At 47.8% G+C, this 16,330-nt stretch overlaps 2 protein-coding genes across 2 annotated transcripts; both read right to left on the reverse strand.

Annotated features, from left to right (window-relative positions):
- Positions 1–1,121: 1,121 nt before the first annotated feature.
- Positions 1,122–7,701, reverse strand: lurap1l (leucine rich adaptor protein 1 like). Its single transcript, XM_080023685.1, has 2 exons — positions 7,248–7,701; positions 1,122–2,595 (listed from the first exon to the last, which is right to left on the reverse strand). The coding sequence occupies exons 1-2, from the start codon at positions 7,452–7,454 to the stop codon at positions 2,152–2,154; spliced, it is 651 nt and encodes a 216-aa protein (XP_079879811.1). The 5' UTR covers positions 7,455–7,701; the 3' UTR covers positions 1,122–2,151.
- Positions 7,702–9,686: 1,985 nt separating this feature from the next.
- LOC307246933 (5,6-dihydroxyindole-2-carboxylic acid oxidase-like) lies at positions 9,687–15,643 on the reverse strand (the record flags this gene model as incomplete). The annotated part of the gene is made up of 7 exons (XM_080022981.1): positions 15,186–15,643; positions 14,178–14,500; positions 12,663–12,867; positions 11,771–11,938; positions 11,219–11,398; positions 10,287–10,433; positions 9,687–9,874 (listed from the first exon to the last, which is right to left on the reverse strand). The coding sequence occupies exons 1-7, from the start codon at positions 15,538–15,540 to the stop codon at positions 9,687–9,689; spliced, it is 1,566 nt and encodes a 521-aa protein (XP_079879107.1). The 5' UTR covers positions 15,541–15,643.
- Between the last annotated feature and the right edge of the window lie 687 nt (positions 15,644–16,330).

Below are 16,330 nucleotides of genomic sequence, written 5' to 3' on the forward strand. Positions count from 1 at the left end.
GCCCCCCCGGCTTCCCACTCCGAGCTGATGCGACCTCGGCGGTTTTGATCTTGCAACGCCGGCGGAGGTGGGGGGGGGGAGGTGGGGCTCGCCGCGCAGCTGCCTCGGCATTTCCGCCCCGGACGGCTCCCCCTCTGGAAACACTTGGGTGGATTTCCAGGAGGCCCGACGAGCCCACGCTTCCTGAATCCACGAGGTTTGGGAAATTAAAAAAAAAAAAAAAAAAAAAAAAAAAGGGTCTGGAGTCGAATTCCCAAATAGAAGCAGGGTTCGGGTTGAACGGAGGCTATTTTTACCCGCCGTCGCTGTCATTTCACGTCAAATCCACGGGAAAAGTTAATTACGCGCGACAGTTAACTGGTGGGGTGTGTGTGTGTGTTGGGGGGGGGGGGGTGCTTTAACATCCCATAATACCAATAACCACACCAAATCCAGAAAGAAGTGCAATCACTCAATCAATATATTATCATTCTTCAACAACACTTCTTCAAAAACCAAATCGGGACAATAATTTAAGAAAGTACAGTACAAATCACACAGAGTCGTTGGAAAGAAACAAAACCAAAAAAAAAAACCCCGAACAGAACCAAAAAGGGGCGTGGCAGGCAAAGACCGATACAAACAATCAAAAAAGAAAAAACACAAGACAAAAAAAATGTTAAACTTCAAAAACGCTCCGCACATTTTCTCCCCCCCCCCCCCCCCCCCGTCGGTTTTTCAAATGAGCGGCCGGGGAAACAAACATCTGCTCGGCACGCGTCTGCCCGGCAACTGAACCCCCGCACGCGCACACACACACATGCACACACACACACACACACCTATATAAACAACCCGGCAACTGTTCTTTGGTCTCAGCTTTTAAATAAATTAACTCAACTGTGGGGGTGCGACGGTGCGACCGGGCAGGACAGCTACGTTTGTGTTCCCATTTATTAAAAAACAAAACAACACAGGAAGTACAAGGCCTGTGGTTTGGAAAGAAAATTGCACTTCACGCTGTTTAAACGTCTATAAACTGCAGCTTTTTACGCCCCGTTAAAAAAAACACAACTGTGTGTGTGGTCACCAGCCCCCACCAGCCCCCACCAGCCCCCACCTGCCCCCCAGACCGACTGATGGGGGCTCCCTGGACATTAGGAGCGTCTTAAAACATTTTAGGGAGCGTCTTAAAACATATTAGGGAGCGTCTTAAAACATATTAGGGAGCGTCTTAAAACATATTAGGGAGCGTCTTGAAACATATTAGGGAGCGTCTTGAAACATTTTAGGGAGCGTCTTGAAACATTTTAGGGAGCGTCTTGAAACATTTTAGGGAGCGTCTTGAAACATGTCCACACTTATAGTAAGGAAAAGGGACATTTTAAGGGCAGTCAGGATAATCGATGACTGTGTCGCTGCTTGGCACGTGTTAGCGGGTAAATCAAGAATTACAGTATATTTTGACATTAAAAATTAATTGGAGATTTAAAAAATATATATAACAGGGATGCAAGCAATTTTTTTTTTTATTGCTATCCCGTCGTTTAGGCTATCCCGAGCTCGTTTTGAGTTATCTCTCGAAAGTATTGTTGTACTGCGTAACCCTGAGCTAGCTTTGCGTTATATCGCAAAAGTACTGCGTCACCCCAAGATAGTACTTGCGTTATCTTGCAGAAGTATCGCGTTATCCCAATTTGGTTTTGAGATAACCTTGCAAAAGGAATCGCGTTATCCCGAGATGTTGCGAGGGGATGTAGCGTCGGGTTTTGCGATATAACGCGAAACAATCTGGGGATAGCTGATACTGCTGCGAGTAACGCGAAACCATTCCTATCGTCATTTCCCTCCCGCATTTTCGTCCCGTCTCCCCATGTCCCCTTGGGGCCTCCGTACAGATTGAAATAGAGGGAAGTGAATCTGGACAGAGGACGCGTCGCGCCAAAAACAATCAAGTGAATAAAACGTTTTCTGCACTGGGTGTAGGGTTACGTGTTTGCGTTTTTTTTTTGTTTTTTTTAAATAAAATGTTTAACATCCATCCGACATTTGGTTTGTGCGACCGCCATTAAAATCAGTCATTCATCGAGTTCAAGCCCCTCCCCCCCCCGCGACCGCCACCGAAAAAAATAAAAAACAAAACGATCAAAATACAAATTCAAGTTGTCGCCGCTATCCAAAGCAGTAGTATTCGTCCGGCTCCACCCGCAGTTTGTGAGCTTTGGCGAAGGCGGCGGCGCTGCCGCCGCCGATGACCTGCTTGTCCCCCAGGGACGGCGGGGGGTCCGGGCGGCCCGGGAAGGGGGACGGGGGCGGGGACGGCTGCTCGGGGAGGTCCTCGCCCAGCGTGTCCAGGTAGCTGCCCACCGACAGGCCGTCCAGCCCGTCGCTGTCCCCGCCGTCGCCGGTCAGGCTGCCCAGGCTTCCCCGCAGCGACGAGGAGGAGGCGGCGCCGTCCTGGCTGTCCGACAGGCTGTACAGGCTGCCCGCCAGGCTGCCGTCCTGGCTGGCCGCGCCCGCCTTCTCCTCCTCCAGCACCCAGCGGATGGACTCGATGCCCTCGTTGATGGACAGCAGCTGCTGCATCAGCTTGACGTCGATGGCGCGCAGGTGAGCCTGGTGGTGGGGTTGGGGGGGGGGGGAGAAAAGAGTTTTGGGGTCAGAAGGAGGGTGGAGCTCCGCCCGGGGATGAATGAAGTCTGTCGATGTTTCTAACGGACGCTCGAGCTTCGCGGTGAGCTGCAGAGTAACGATCGAGAACTAACAACTTGAATGGAGAACGTTTCTCCAGTGAAGGTAGTTCTACCCGCTTATTATAAAATACATTTATAAATAAAATGTATTCATGAATATAACCCTCTTCATAAGTATCCCTATTCACAATAGGTTGAAATATGTTAATAAATAAATACAATCAATGATGACAATAAATACAATCAATTAGTCAAAAGCAATAAATGAAATATATTTAATGTGTTCAAATGCATTTGTAATGGCACACTAGAATACTATTTAGTAGACCATATTAGTTTAATACATCCAAAACCATAGTACGCAAGTAGACTGGGTGAAAATAAATGATGACATACATACATGTATACTATATTGTATATCTCCATACTCACTTTATTCACATGTACATATTTGTATATACAAATAGCCTATCCGTTATACATAACTCTATTCCCTTCTATTTTGTAGCCCCACTCTGTATTATCTTTTTAAGTCTTATTTAATTTAATTGTATTGATATTATTCTGTTCATTCACTGCATTATGTTTCAGGAAGCAGTTTCAGTTAGTTGCTAGGTAGGAATTAGGTTAGCTTTTATGTTCGGTTTAGTAACTATTGTGCATAATCTCCGGGTGCGTTGCAAAGACATTTCACTGTGTATATGTATGAACGTATGTATATGTATGTGACAAATAAACCTCTTGAATTCCAACTCCTGATTCGATTCAAAAATTGAAATAAATGTAACTTGTTTGGAGATAATGCAACCATTTGAGATATTCTGTAACGCACGCCCGACCGTGTCCTCAAACGTTGGCAGCAAATCTCATCATGTATTGGAACGTCAATACGCGGACACGGGGTCGTACCGGGAGCCCTCCCATAGAAACTGGAACGATCGATATCTAATTGAATCGTGACCCCCCCCCCAAGCCATCTTTCTTTTCACCCACATACTAAAGTACACTGGAGGACAGCACCCACATGGAGGGCGGAGCACAACGTCGCCGGGATTGTTTTCATTCCGGCGCACTCTGTTCCCCAGCAGGCCTCTTCGGAGCTGAAGGAGTCATAACTACTAATCTATTTGTTTCCATGTCAGGGCGCGGTCGACGGCTAACTGGTGTCGCGGCTCATTTAAAAAAATGAATGAATAAAAGGGCCGTTTCCAGCTGCGGGCATTGATCCATCTCCCTACATCCGTGTCACCCACACCACTGGTGGGGTTCGGAGGGCGGGGGTTGGTCACGCCAACGGATTCGAGCCGGCGACAACAAAGCGGTCAAACGGGTGAACGGACGGGCGTGGTCACGGAGAACCGGCAAACAGTCAATCTGCATTGAGGACAATGGAGGCCGGCGGGGTTGATGGGTCGACGCTTTGGAGCCTTCCTCGCGAGCCCATGGGCAACCCAGCTCCGTTTGGATCGTAACACGGGCAACAGGGTTGGCTTTTTCCAGGATATTCAACCCCTTGAAATAGAGCGAATAAAGGGAGTGGTTTGGCCTCGTTGACTTGAACCACGATTAGAAGAAGAAGATGCTCCGACTGAAGCGATCCACTCCTAACTCCCTCATTTATGGCTTGATTGTAAAGACTAAATGGCTCCTTCCACAGATTAACCTCTTTTGGACTAGCGCCAACCGTGTATCCCATGGTATCATTTGAGTAGAGTAGTTTACTGCCAAATTCCCATCGGGACCCATTGAAATTCCAAAGAGGAAGAGAGAAGAGAACATGGGGTCAAAGATTGAAGGTCTTGTGATTCTTCAGAAACTGACCTCACAGTAAAGATAAAAATATAAAGACATGCTCAACCAAATAATAAATAATAATAATAATAATAATAATAATAATAATAATAATAATAATAATAATAATAATAATAATAAATATAGCTGCAGGCAGCAATGCATGGTGTTCAGGCTACTTGTGTTGGTCACAAATTACAGTTTTCGGAGTTCCAATGAAACGCAGCATCGCCTCCGATTGAGCAGAATTACAATTTCCCGCGTTCCCATGGAACGCAGCATCAGCTCAAGCCTATTTTCCCGGTTTCCATGGAAGGCAGCATTACTTCCTACCAACACGAGTTACAGTTTTGCCAGGTTGCTTCCATTTCTTTGGAAGCCACCAATACACACCACTGGAGTCTGGACGGCGGCACCGCACACGTCCCCTCATGCAAAAGTCCCCCGAGAGCCACAACCTGCACATATATAATGAATTGGAGGATGATGTCATAAAGCGCCACCCGCTCCACCAACGCAGCCGGCTCCCTCCACCGCACACCGCCCCGCTACGCCAACATCCGGCCGCTTCCAGTAGATTGGCAACGGTTTTTCACAAATTCCTGCTCCAAATACAGGTCGATGTGTCGGGTCGTCTCGTAACCCAAAGGTTGCTGGTTCGATTCCCCAGCTCCTCCTGCTCGAGTGCTGTCGTGTCCTTGATCAATACACTTACAGTGACCCCTAATTGCTCCTGATGGCTACGTCCATCGGTGCATGAATAGTTACAAAGTCGCTTTGGACAAAAGTGTCTGCTCAATGATGTGAAAACAATAAAAATAAAATTAAATTGAAAAAAAATCTAACTTGGACCTCAAAGCGTCTGAACTGCCCCGAAAGGAACGACCCTTCGTTCACGTCGGCGGGTTCGGCGGTGGCTCTGCACTTTCAGCCGGCGAAATGCCTCCGAGAAAAATAATAATAAAAATCCGAACAAAAAACAACAGGGGTCCAGTGGGTAAGAAGAAAAACCGGGGCTGGATTTGGACATCGCAGTGATCCTCCTCTAGTCCTGAAAAGGGGGTTGTCATTTCAAAGTTATGAAACCAAGATTTCAAGGAAGCAAATCTCAAATACAAGCCGGCAATCCGTACATTCATCTCATGTTATTTGATTGATTCCCAATCAGAACCTTTAGAGAAGGGCCAAAGGGCCAAAACAATAGAGACGTCACCGTCCGAGCTCGCGGTCAGAACTGGTTACATTTATACGGCGCCCCCTCCCCCCACCCAGAAAAAGTCTTTGTAATTCTTACTAATTGATGGACTTTTAAGCTACTGGCCTCCGCTGGTTGTGGCATTATCCTGCGTGTCTGGACATCTGGGGGTGGTCGGGGGCGTGACCCTCTGATTGGATTAGAGATTAAATCCCAAAAAGACCCACTGCAGCGCAACGGGACCAAGACGGCCCCAAAAAGAAGACGTCCCGCGGGGGCCACGCCCCGGAGCGGCTTTTCAAAACCCGACTTTGGCTCAGTCGGAGGGGGGGAGGGGGGCGGATTACCCCCCCCCCCCCCCAAAAAAAAAGGCGGGACCCCTAAATGGAGATTATGTGATAAAGATGTACATCTCATTTACCAAATCCCGTGTCAGTGGTGCCCTGTCAGGGTTGAAAATCACAAAGCTCATGGGAAAGGGTTGCCCCCGTCGGCATTTGACGGCTTGGTCAACCGGGCAATGCCAGGATCCCAGTCCAGCACGGTGGACCGGACCATCTGCTCAGGGAAACAACCCAAATAACCCCGGTGACCTTTCACCTCTTTAAGGGGCTTCGCTGCGACTGGGGGTCAGACGGGGCTTCCATGTTTTTACAACGGTGCAGATGTCCAGCGTCAAATAAATCATCTGCTCTGATCCCGTCCACCTTTGTTATTATAATGTTTATTGCCGATTCATTTCTGAAATGTTGTAAAATTGCCTCTTTTTTTTTTTCCCCGTTTCCGGTTTAATTTTAAGGTTTATTTTTTTTTAAATTGCTCATCGGTGGTTTTTATGTTTATATTTGTTTGTTGTCTATCATCGGGTTTATTGTATATTTGCCATTTTTCTATTGTTCCTTGTTACTTTTTAGGGTTATTGGGGATTGACAATTTTTTCTTGTTTGATATTTAGGCTTATTTCTTTCACAGTTTCAAGTGAACTTTTATGCTTATAGCGACGGTTGATCACGTGGTCTATTGTAGATGTGCAGCGTTCTTATTGTTTATTGCAATTTTTGGGGGTCATTTGCATGTTGCCATTTTATTGATTCAATTTTTATTCTCATCACTTTACCAGTTACTTTATGTACATGCATCCATGACAATACAAGTCGGTCTGTGGGTGGAAATGAGGTGAGAGCGACTGGTTTTGACACCCAGGAGAAAGAATCGCAGTGGTGACGAGGCGTCAGGGTGGTGACAAGGCGCCTTCAGCGTTAATGGGTGTAATTGGGGATCTGCTTCCGAAGACCGGGGCCGAATGAGCGGCTCATCTAAGCGTCTTATCGCTGCCCCCAAAAACACAAACGATAAGTTACGCTTCTGCGACCAACACACGTTGGCATGTGCGGAACGGAGATCGGGGAGGCCGGTGCGGCAGCAGGGGGGTGTCAAATTCAGGAGCAGGTAGACAGTGACGTCACAACGCGGCAAATTACTGTAGACGGATGAAGGAAGAGATGGACGGCCGACAGACAGACAGACAGACAGACACCATGCCGTCAACTGTTCTTCGTCCGCCAGTCCCCGTGGACGCCGCGACTCACCATCTCCTGCTTGAGGAACGACACCTTGCTCTCCAGCCGCTTGAGGTCCGCGGACTCCTGCTGCTTCCCGGGACGCGGCGCGGCGGATCTGTCGCGCTCCTCCTGTTTTCCTTCCACCAGCGACCGGACCAGACTATCCGGGACTTTGCGACCCAGCTTGGTCTCCAGCTCCTTGAAATCCGGCAAAACGTCCTCATTCGGCTCCATGATCAATAATAATAATAATAATAATAATAATAATAATAATAAAAAAAAAAAAAACCTCAAAAAGTACGCAAAAAAATGTGCGTGGATTTTTTATTTTTTTTTATAATCCGATTGCGGCTCAAAGACCTGGACCCGGACACACAATAATCCCCTCAAATAAGCTGCGGATCGGGGAATCGTCCCGCGGGTCCGTGGAGCTTGGAGGTTCTGGCGGAAGAACCTGCGCGAACTCCTTCTGCGTGCGCTCCGTGGGGAGTCGCGTCGCGGGCTCCCATTCACAGATCTGCGGGCAGCCCGGTCACACGGCGTGGCTTTGTAGACCCACCCAGAAGGGCAGGAGGATCCCCCACCCGCCCCCTGAAACCCGACACCACGGACAGGTGTGACGGGGGTCCCCTCCTGCTCCAACGTTTTCACGCGTCTGGGTTTGTGCGTAAAAAACGTGCGTCCAAGCCCAATTTACCCGCGTTACTTTGGAAAGCTGCATTCATACGCCTCGTTCTGTTATGGGTCGTTCTATTCTCCTCCTTACTGCTCGTTATTTCCCCTGTTCTCATGACAACTACTACGAAGACAAATTCCCAAATGGTAGAGTTTTGACCAGTTCAAAAAATGGGCCAACACCCACGTCATTTATTTACCTGTTAATCATTATCATTTAATGTGTTTAAAAAAAAAGTCTCTTGGTCACGTCTCTGGCTTCCAAAAAAAGTAAAAGAAATAGAAATAAAATTGGGTTCTCATTCCGTATTCGCACATTTGCGACCCCTTGTGGAGTTTAATTGCATCGTTGAATTGAATGGATTTGATCACTGGTCATGAAATAAAGTGAAATATATATATATAGAGTGAAATAAAAAAAATAACAAAAAATTCGGACAAACACTTACATAAAAATGTGTTGAACAGGCACTAGACGTTTTTTTTTCCATCTTGAGGGGTTTATTTATTGATCATTTTAAGGTATTAACTCAGGTTAAGAAATACAATTACAATCATTCCTTGCATTACAATAGGGCCTTCGCACCACTTGGTGCTCGGGGCCCTGAACGAAATATTCTTTAAAATGTACAGGATATGTCTCGCTTACAAAGGCACCAACTGGTAGGAATACAAAAACAACAACAAATGAACAAAACAAAACAGAATGGAAAACTGCGAATTGTATACATTTTAGAACCGTATAAACCGCGTTTGGTTTGAGCGTGATATAAATTATAGTTGCACTTTATAATCGTCGTTTTTAGTCGTCGCCTGTTGCAAAGACATCCACCGTTAAATAATCTTTCCATCCGCATCGATATTTTGAAACTTGACTCGGAAGAACCCCTGCATTTAAACGGCAGAATAGTTGAGTTTAGTTTATTTCATTGCACTACATGAGATAAGTATCTCAGGGATGGGTACGTGGTCTACGCTTAATTTTAATATCCTGCTTTAAGGAGACTTTCAGGGAGATTCGGGTAAATACTCGGTATACTGTCCTCGGTCATTATGGCGAAACAACCCCTCGCAGGCCTCCACGGCTTTAAAAATACCACTTTTATGACCGCCGTCGCGCTCTGAAAAGTCAACAATACGTTCTCTAGAGTTATCCCCCAAATGAAGCTTTTCTCTGATGTAGTGTTTTGTGGTGATGTGTTGATGAGGAATAATAACGTGCGGCCAGCCGGTCATTATCAGGGGAAAAAAGCCCCCGGCGGGGGGATGGGGTCTGGAACTCATCACTGTGTATCCCGCTTCGTTATACGGCCTCTTACTAAATAAATAAAAACGCTGAGGCAGAATATTACCTTGAAACGATTTGTATAATTTATAACTAGTATGTCTAGTTGAACAGCTTCCGCAAATAAAAATAGTCCCGACAGAGGACCGAACCTATTGACTGTTATTTGTGTGAAATTGGACATTATCCACAACTATCTCAGGTCTTCTGTTGTAGTTTCTATGCAGCGCCGCTAGATGGCGCCACTGGCGTCACCGTCGGCCAGAGCGCGTGGGCGGAGCGACGCGCGGAGAAGCGCTTCCCCGCGATTACAGTCATTATTAAACAGATCGGCGGCCGTTATCCGGAAATAACCGACCGCCGACCGCCGCTATCGACCAATCAGAACGGAGTATTCCGCCGCGTCATAATCAAACCTATACTAAAAATCTCCGGTTTTGGGGGGGTTGTGGGGGGGTAAGGAATCGCTTGCCGGGGCTTATGTTTTGGGCGTGACGTGGGCGTCTCTAGACGACGGACTGTCCCTTGTCGTCGTCGTAGCGCTGGTACTGGTCCCCCATCAGCGGCTGGCGGCCGTCCGCCCTGGACGTCCTGGCCCGGACGGCGCAGGTGGTGGCGGCGAACAGCGCGGCCACCAGCACCAGGGCGGCCACCACCACCATGGTGATGATCTCCGTCATGGTGAACGGTTGGCCTGGGGAGAAGGCGCAAAATGAGCTGTCGTCGATGTAAGCTGTTGACACGGGTGGGGGCAAATAACGGACGGCCAAGCCGGGCTTTGCCGCAAGATAACCCCCGGGTGGGTGATCAGTGTCTCCTATCACTCTGAAGGGAGTTATTTTGGGATGAAGCCCGGCTGTCTGTCCGTTATCCCACTGATCACATGGCTACCTACCATAGTAAATAAAAGTACAACAGAGTAGAAGAAATATGAGAAGCGTAGCGTTCATTAGTATTGGTATTAATCATGTTCATCAATAATTCATCAATCAATAACAATAACATCAACATCAATGATCAATAACATGTTTTTGTGGTGCAATTAGCTGCAGTTCCAAGGCGGAAAAACAACACAAGGTATTTGTTGTTTTTCCGCCACCTCCTACCTGGCCACTGGGCCTCGTAGGAGTAGCCCAGGTTGTCAGGGGCCGTCACAAACATCTCAGCGTTGGTGACCGGAGGCCAGAAGGGAACCATGTTGAACCCTCTGTTATGACCGATGGGGGCGTTCTCCTCTGGGTAGACGGGGGAGTCTGGGGGAGGGAGAGGGAGAAAGAGATAGAGATGGATGGATGGATGGATGGATAGATAGATAGATAGATAGATAGATAGATAGATAGACAGACAGATAGATAGATAGATAGATAGATAGATAGATAGATAGATAGATAGATAGATAGATAGATAGATAGATAGATAGATAGATAGATAGATAGATAGATAGATAGATAGATAGATAGATAGTGATAGGTGGAGGGAGATGACAGTGTTACAGCTGCTCAAAACAACAAGTCATAAGAGAATAGAGAATAAAATACGACAGTGCTGAATATTGGAAAAAATGCAAAATGCAATAAACCTTAAAATAAACAAATATTTACAATGAAATACACCTAACACCAAAATTTAAATTAAAAAGATAGAAAAAAGAACAAAAAAATTAAATATTCATTCAATATACAATATGCGATGAACCTGAAAAATAGCAAAAAAAATGGGAAGAATTGGCAATGTACAATAGACTTAACATTAAGTCTATTGCAATTAACAATAAACCAAAAAATCTCTAAAAAAAAAAAAAAAAAGTTTGTATGCAACTATTGTAAAAAGGAACAAAAAATACAAACATTGGCAATATAGAGTCGAATAAACTTAAAAATACACAAAAAAAAAATAGAAATGGAAGTGACACTCTCTCTCCTTCCTCTCTCACTTTCCAAATTCACCACTTATTTAATTTTTTTCAAGTTTTGTGTTCTTTTTCATTTTTATCTCTGTGATTCATCGATCTCCGGGTGAACTGGGTCCCCGCGCCCACCTGGACCGTGTCTCCTCAGCCACTCGTCGAAGATGGCGTCGGTGAAGGTGTGCAGCAGGACGAAGATGGGGTCGTTGGGCGAGAGGTGGGTCTGCCCGCCGGTGCCGTTCAGGAACAGGTGGGCCAGGTTGTGCAGGCTCCTCACCGCCGGGTCGTACGCCCCCTGGGGGGCGCTGTAGCCTGCACCACAACATTCAACATTTTTTTATATAGACTTGAAATGTCCACGTAGTTCAAGTTCAAGTTCAAGTTCAAGAGATTATTTGTCACATACATATACATACGGTCATACATATATGCTTGGGTAGGTCACATATAAAACAAAGCATGGAATTCATTGACGGCTCGGTGGAATGCGCCATTCTGATTGGTCGACGGTCGGTTATTTCTGAATAACGCCCTCTGAGCTGTTTACCATCACCGTCGCCGTGGCACCTCATTCTGCGTCCTCAACCCCCCCCCGATCACCCCGGCAGGGGGTTATTTCACCATGACGGGCGCGGCGGCTGCACGTTATCCCTCACTCAGCCCAAGACTAATAATAACACAGACCTTCGATGGTGTTGCGGAAGCTCTCGGAGGAGGTGGAGTAGTAGGGCGGCGTGTCGAAGGTGTTGACCTGCAGGCAGTCGGCCACGTCCTGGGGCTCGGGGAGCCGCTGCACCATGGGTCTGTTGACGTTTCCCGCCGGGTTCCTCCTAATGGGCGTCGTCTCGGTACCTTGGGGCGGGACCGCAGATACACTCAAATATCTCATTCCAGGAGGATTTTAAAGTTTCCAGTTTGTCTCTTTGGTAGAGACGGGATGCTGTGGACTCAGGGTGTTCCCAAAATCAGCTTTTACACCCATCTGAGTTAGGGAGGAAGTTGTCCCGGTTATCCCGGCCACGGGTTTGAATTCTACGACAAAAGTAGCGTCCGAAATCAACTTTTAGAAGTGGGTTGCAAAGAAAGACATATTTTGCCATATTTAAATATTTTTTATAACTGAGCATTTATAACTATTATTATTATTATTATTATTATTTTATTTTTTACATGGGGAAAAGTGTTTGACAAGGGGGCAACCAGGGAGCACAATACGGTTGACAATGGCTCAAATCTGGTTGCCCTGCACAACCTTTCAACTGGGCAACCGTTATCCTCAGTTTCCAAACCGGGTTCCTAGACCGAGTTCCAAAATTGGTTTCCGCGGCCATAATTACATCCGTAATTTTCTTGTTTATTCCCTCTTACGCAATGAACCCAACCTCACTCGTGATGGTTGTCACTGAGATTTAAGTTAAGTTCTACATAACGACTCAGCAGCTTATTAAAAGCAGACCAGGTGTGTGCGCCTTCGGGGGGCGGTGCAGTAAAACGGCTCGGGGAACATTTTCATTTTCAGAGCAAAACCCTCCCCGGTCGAAAGGGGGGGGGAGCCATTCCAAGATGGCCGCCTCACTGTTGCAGATGGTGCCCAGCGTGTCGTAGTCGTCCACGCTCTCGCAGATCACGCCCCACTGGGAGAAGACGGAGTTGGAGCTCAGGGCGTTGAGGTCGAAGCTGCTGCGCGCCCCCATCAGGTCGTCGGTGCAGATGTCGCAGGTGCTGCCCCCGATGGCGAAGTTCCAGTACGGCAGCGCGAAGGACGGGTCCTGCAGCATGTCCTGTGTGGAAGATTTAATGAACCGGAGCAAAGAAGTCCCAAACCTTTTACCGACGGTTAGAGATGTACCGGTATTTCAGAGAAAAAGTTCTAGAAGATCCTCCGATGGTTTTCGGAGGTTCTACATCCAGTTAAGGAACTTCTACAGATGCTTTGGCGATTTTCCACAGATGGTTGGAGAAGTGTGTTTCTCATCAGCACATTCCCAGCCTGTGGGGGGCACTCAAGACCTAACGGGAGATCCAGGACGTCCTACAAACCAGGATTACCTGAAGGTGATGATGGCGTTTTAAAGACGGCAACAGAAGTTCTAGAGACGGTTAAAGAACTTTTGGAGATGATTACATAAGTGGTGCAAGAGGGTAGGAGGGGTTTTAAGTCTCATCTGCACACCCACAGCCAGCCTGTGGGGGGCACTCTAACACCCAACAGGGAATCCATGACGTCCTCCAAACCAGGGTTCCTGAAGATGGTTAGAGAAGTTCTCCAGAGGGTTAAAGAAGTTCTCAAGATGGGTGGAGAAGTTCTCCAGAGGGTTAGAGAAGTTCTACAGGTGGTTAGAGAAGTTCTGCAGAGGGTTAGAGAAGTTCTCAAGATGGTAAAAGAAGTTCTCAAGATGGGTGGAGAAGTTTTCTAGAGGGTTAGAGAAGTTCTACAGAGGGTTAGAGAAGTTCTACAGATGGGTGGAGAAGTTCTCCAGAGGGTTAGAGAAGTTCTCAAGATGGTAAAAGAAGTTCTCAAGATGGGTGGAGAAGTTTTCTAGAGGGTTAGAGAAGTTCTACAGATGGTTAGAGTAGTTCTCCAGAGTGTTAGAGAAGTTCTCAAGATGATTAAAGAAGTTCTCGAGATGGGTGGAGAAGTTTTCTAGAGGGTTAGAGAAGTTCTCCAGATGGCTGGAGAAGTTCTCCAGAGGGTTAGAGAAGTTCTACAGATGGTAAGAGAAGTTCTCCAGAGTGTTAGAGAAGTTCTACAGGTGGTTAGAGAAGTTCTACAGAGGGTTAGAGAAGTTCTCAAGATGGTTAGAGAAGTTCTCCAGATGGGTGGAGAAGTTCTCCAGAGGCTTAGTAGAAGTTCTTCAGGTGGTTAGAGAAGTTCTCCAGGTGGTTAGAGAAGTTCTGCAGGTGGTTAGAGAAGTTCTCCAGATGGGTGGAGAAATTCTCCGGAGGGGTAGAAAAGTTCTACAGGTGGCTCCAGATGTTCTCCAGATGGTTTTTGAGTTTCTACAGCCTAGGGGGGCACCCTAGACCCCACAGGGAGTCCATGATGTCCCACCAAACAGGGTTCCCGGCGACCACGATCACGGCGTCTCACCTGCATGTCCCTCTCGAGCTGCAGCAGGTGGTACCGGTGCCAGGTGACGAAGCCGGGGCCCTCGTGGGAGAAGTCCACGCCGCCGAAGCTGGGCTGCCCGGCGCCCAGGAAGGTCTTGCTGACCGAGTAGTAGTGCGACCACACAAAGTAGTTGTAGATGGAGACGTCCTCGAACTGCGTGGCGTTGTCGCCGGCGGCGAAGATCTCCGGGTAGCGCCGCGTGGCGATCACCAGGTCCGGGTGCGGGGTCCGCTTGGCCTGGTCCAGGGCCTCCACGAACGCCCTCTTCTCGGCGGCGCTGAGCTGCATCACGTTCCTCCTGACTGAGCGAGGGAAACAAAGAGGGGACGGGGGACGGGATTATCCTGTCGTCATGTGACCGTGGAGGCTTGCATTTTGGGAACAATGAATGGAAGAAAAATCAACCGGCCGGTAAAACGACAAGAATAACTGCACGGCCGGCGTTTTATTTTTATTCTTGTTTTTTTTTTGGTCCTTTTTCAATGGGGTTGACAACGGCTGATGCAGTTCTAACCCAGATCGCCGTCTCCAGGACCGTGTTCAATGACTATGACGACCATGAATGAGGCTCTTTCATCTGTCAAGTCGCTCTTCGAAAGATGGTTACAGAAGGTTCTGTAAGATTTTGAGACGGCTGCCGAAATGCTTCAGATGTTAAAGACGACCGCAGGAGTTTTTTTTTTTTTTTTTAAGTTTTCAAGGCGGTGGCGGGTTCTGGAGGTCTTGAAGACGGTTGCACGAGCGCCACAGATGTTGGCAGGAGTTCGGCTACGGTCGTTTTCAAGGCGGTTAAGCGAGTTCTACGGTGGGTTACAGACTTTGGCGGCGGTTACAGAGATTTAAAAGGTGGTTACACAACTTCTACAGATGTCAACAGAAGTTTCGGAGGTGGTGACAGAACTTCTAGAAGTTCTACAGATGGCTGCAGGAGCTCGGATTGAAAGGACCTCGGCGCGGCAGACTTTAAACACCTTCGCACCCACTCACCCACGGCGACCCGCTGGGCGCAGTCCGTCCCGGTCCACCCGTGGCGGCAACGGCCGCAGCTGTGGCCGCTGTAGTTGCCGTTGCACCGGCAACCCCGGGCGAAGAACCTGGCGGGCCAGCGCTCGCGGTCGTCCCGGCCGTCGTGGGGGTACTGGGGGCCGTGGGGCCGGGTGTCCACCGACAGGGCCACGCACTGGCCGCGCCCGGCCGCCGCCCCGCAGGGGTCGCCCTCCAGCCCCGGCGGGGACGGGCAGCACTCGCCGCTGCGCAGCCCGTCCGGCGTCACGCACTCCCTGGGGAACTGAGCGCCCGCCAGGGCCACCCACAGGAGGACAACCACGACTCCCAAAGACATTATTCCAATGACAAGATGGCCGAGGTGACGGATTGCGGTTGAATTCAGATGGTGTCTTTTGGTCTTTTTAGATGGAACTGGATCCTTTCCCAAATGTCATCACCCCCTGGAAGACAGAGAGGCCCCCTAATTCCCCTCCACCAGGGAGGACCTTGGACCTTAAATACCAGATTAGCGCATGACCGGCATCCCCCTCCACCCAGCCTCCACCCTCCAGCCCGTGTGATCACATCCCATCACATCATAATTCCTTTGGGAGTGTGATCCAGTCATGCACATTTCTGCGGAGGGGGAGTGGGGGTTAGGCTGCTCAGACCTTTAACGAATAAGTAAAAATACAAATACCAGAACACTGAAGTACTCCGGTGGAAGTGAAAATACCACACGGGCATCTCTACATTTCTACTTGTGGTATCTGGTAAAAGTGGAACAGTTTTAAAAAAGCAACAGTTTTTGGGGGTTTTTCTCAACTGAAAATGTGCATCTTACTTTCTGGATCTCAAGGCTGAGAATCACTAAGAAATATCAATTTTAACAATTAAGTTTAAATTTAAATTTTAATTTACATTTCTCAACCGTGTCCGAATAGTGACATGGAGGCTTATCGGGAACCGGTCTGAACGCAGATGGTGTCATTATTCTATAACCATTACACTGTGCAATCAACATCAACTTCACAATGATAATTAAAAGCAAAACAAGTTGTCTTTTGCTCCTCTAAGCATATTCAGTTTTCAGTGTTTATAGTTGTTTTATTTTTTATTTTACACCACAACATTTTTGACCGCAG

Source organism: Zeus faber (genome assembly GCF_960531495.2).
Source record: "Zeus faber genome assembly, chromosome: 22".
Taxonomy (NCBI): Eukaryota; Metazoa; Chordata; class Actinopteri; order Zeiformes; family Zeidae; genus Zeus; species Zeus faber.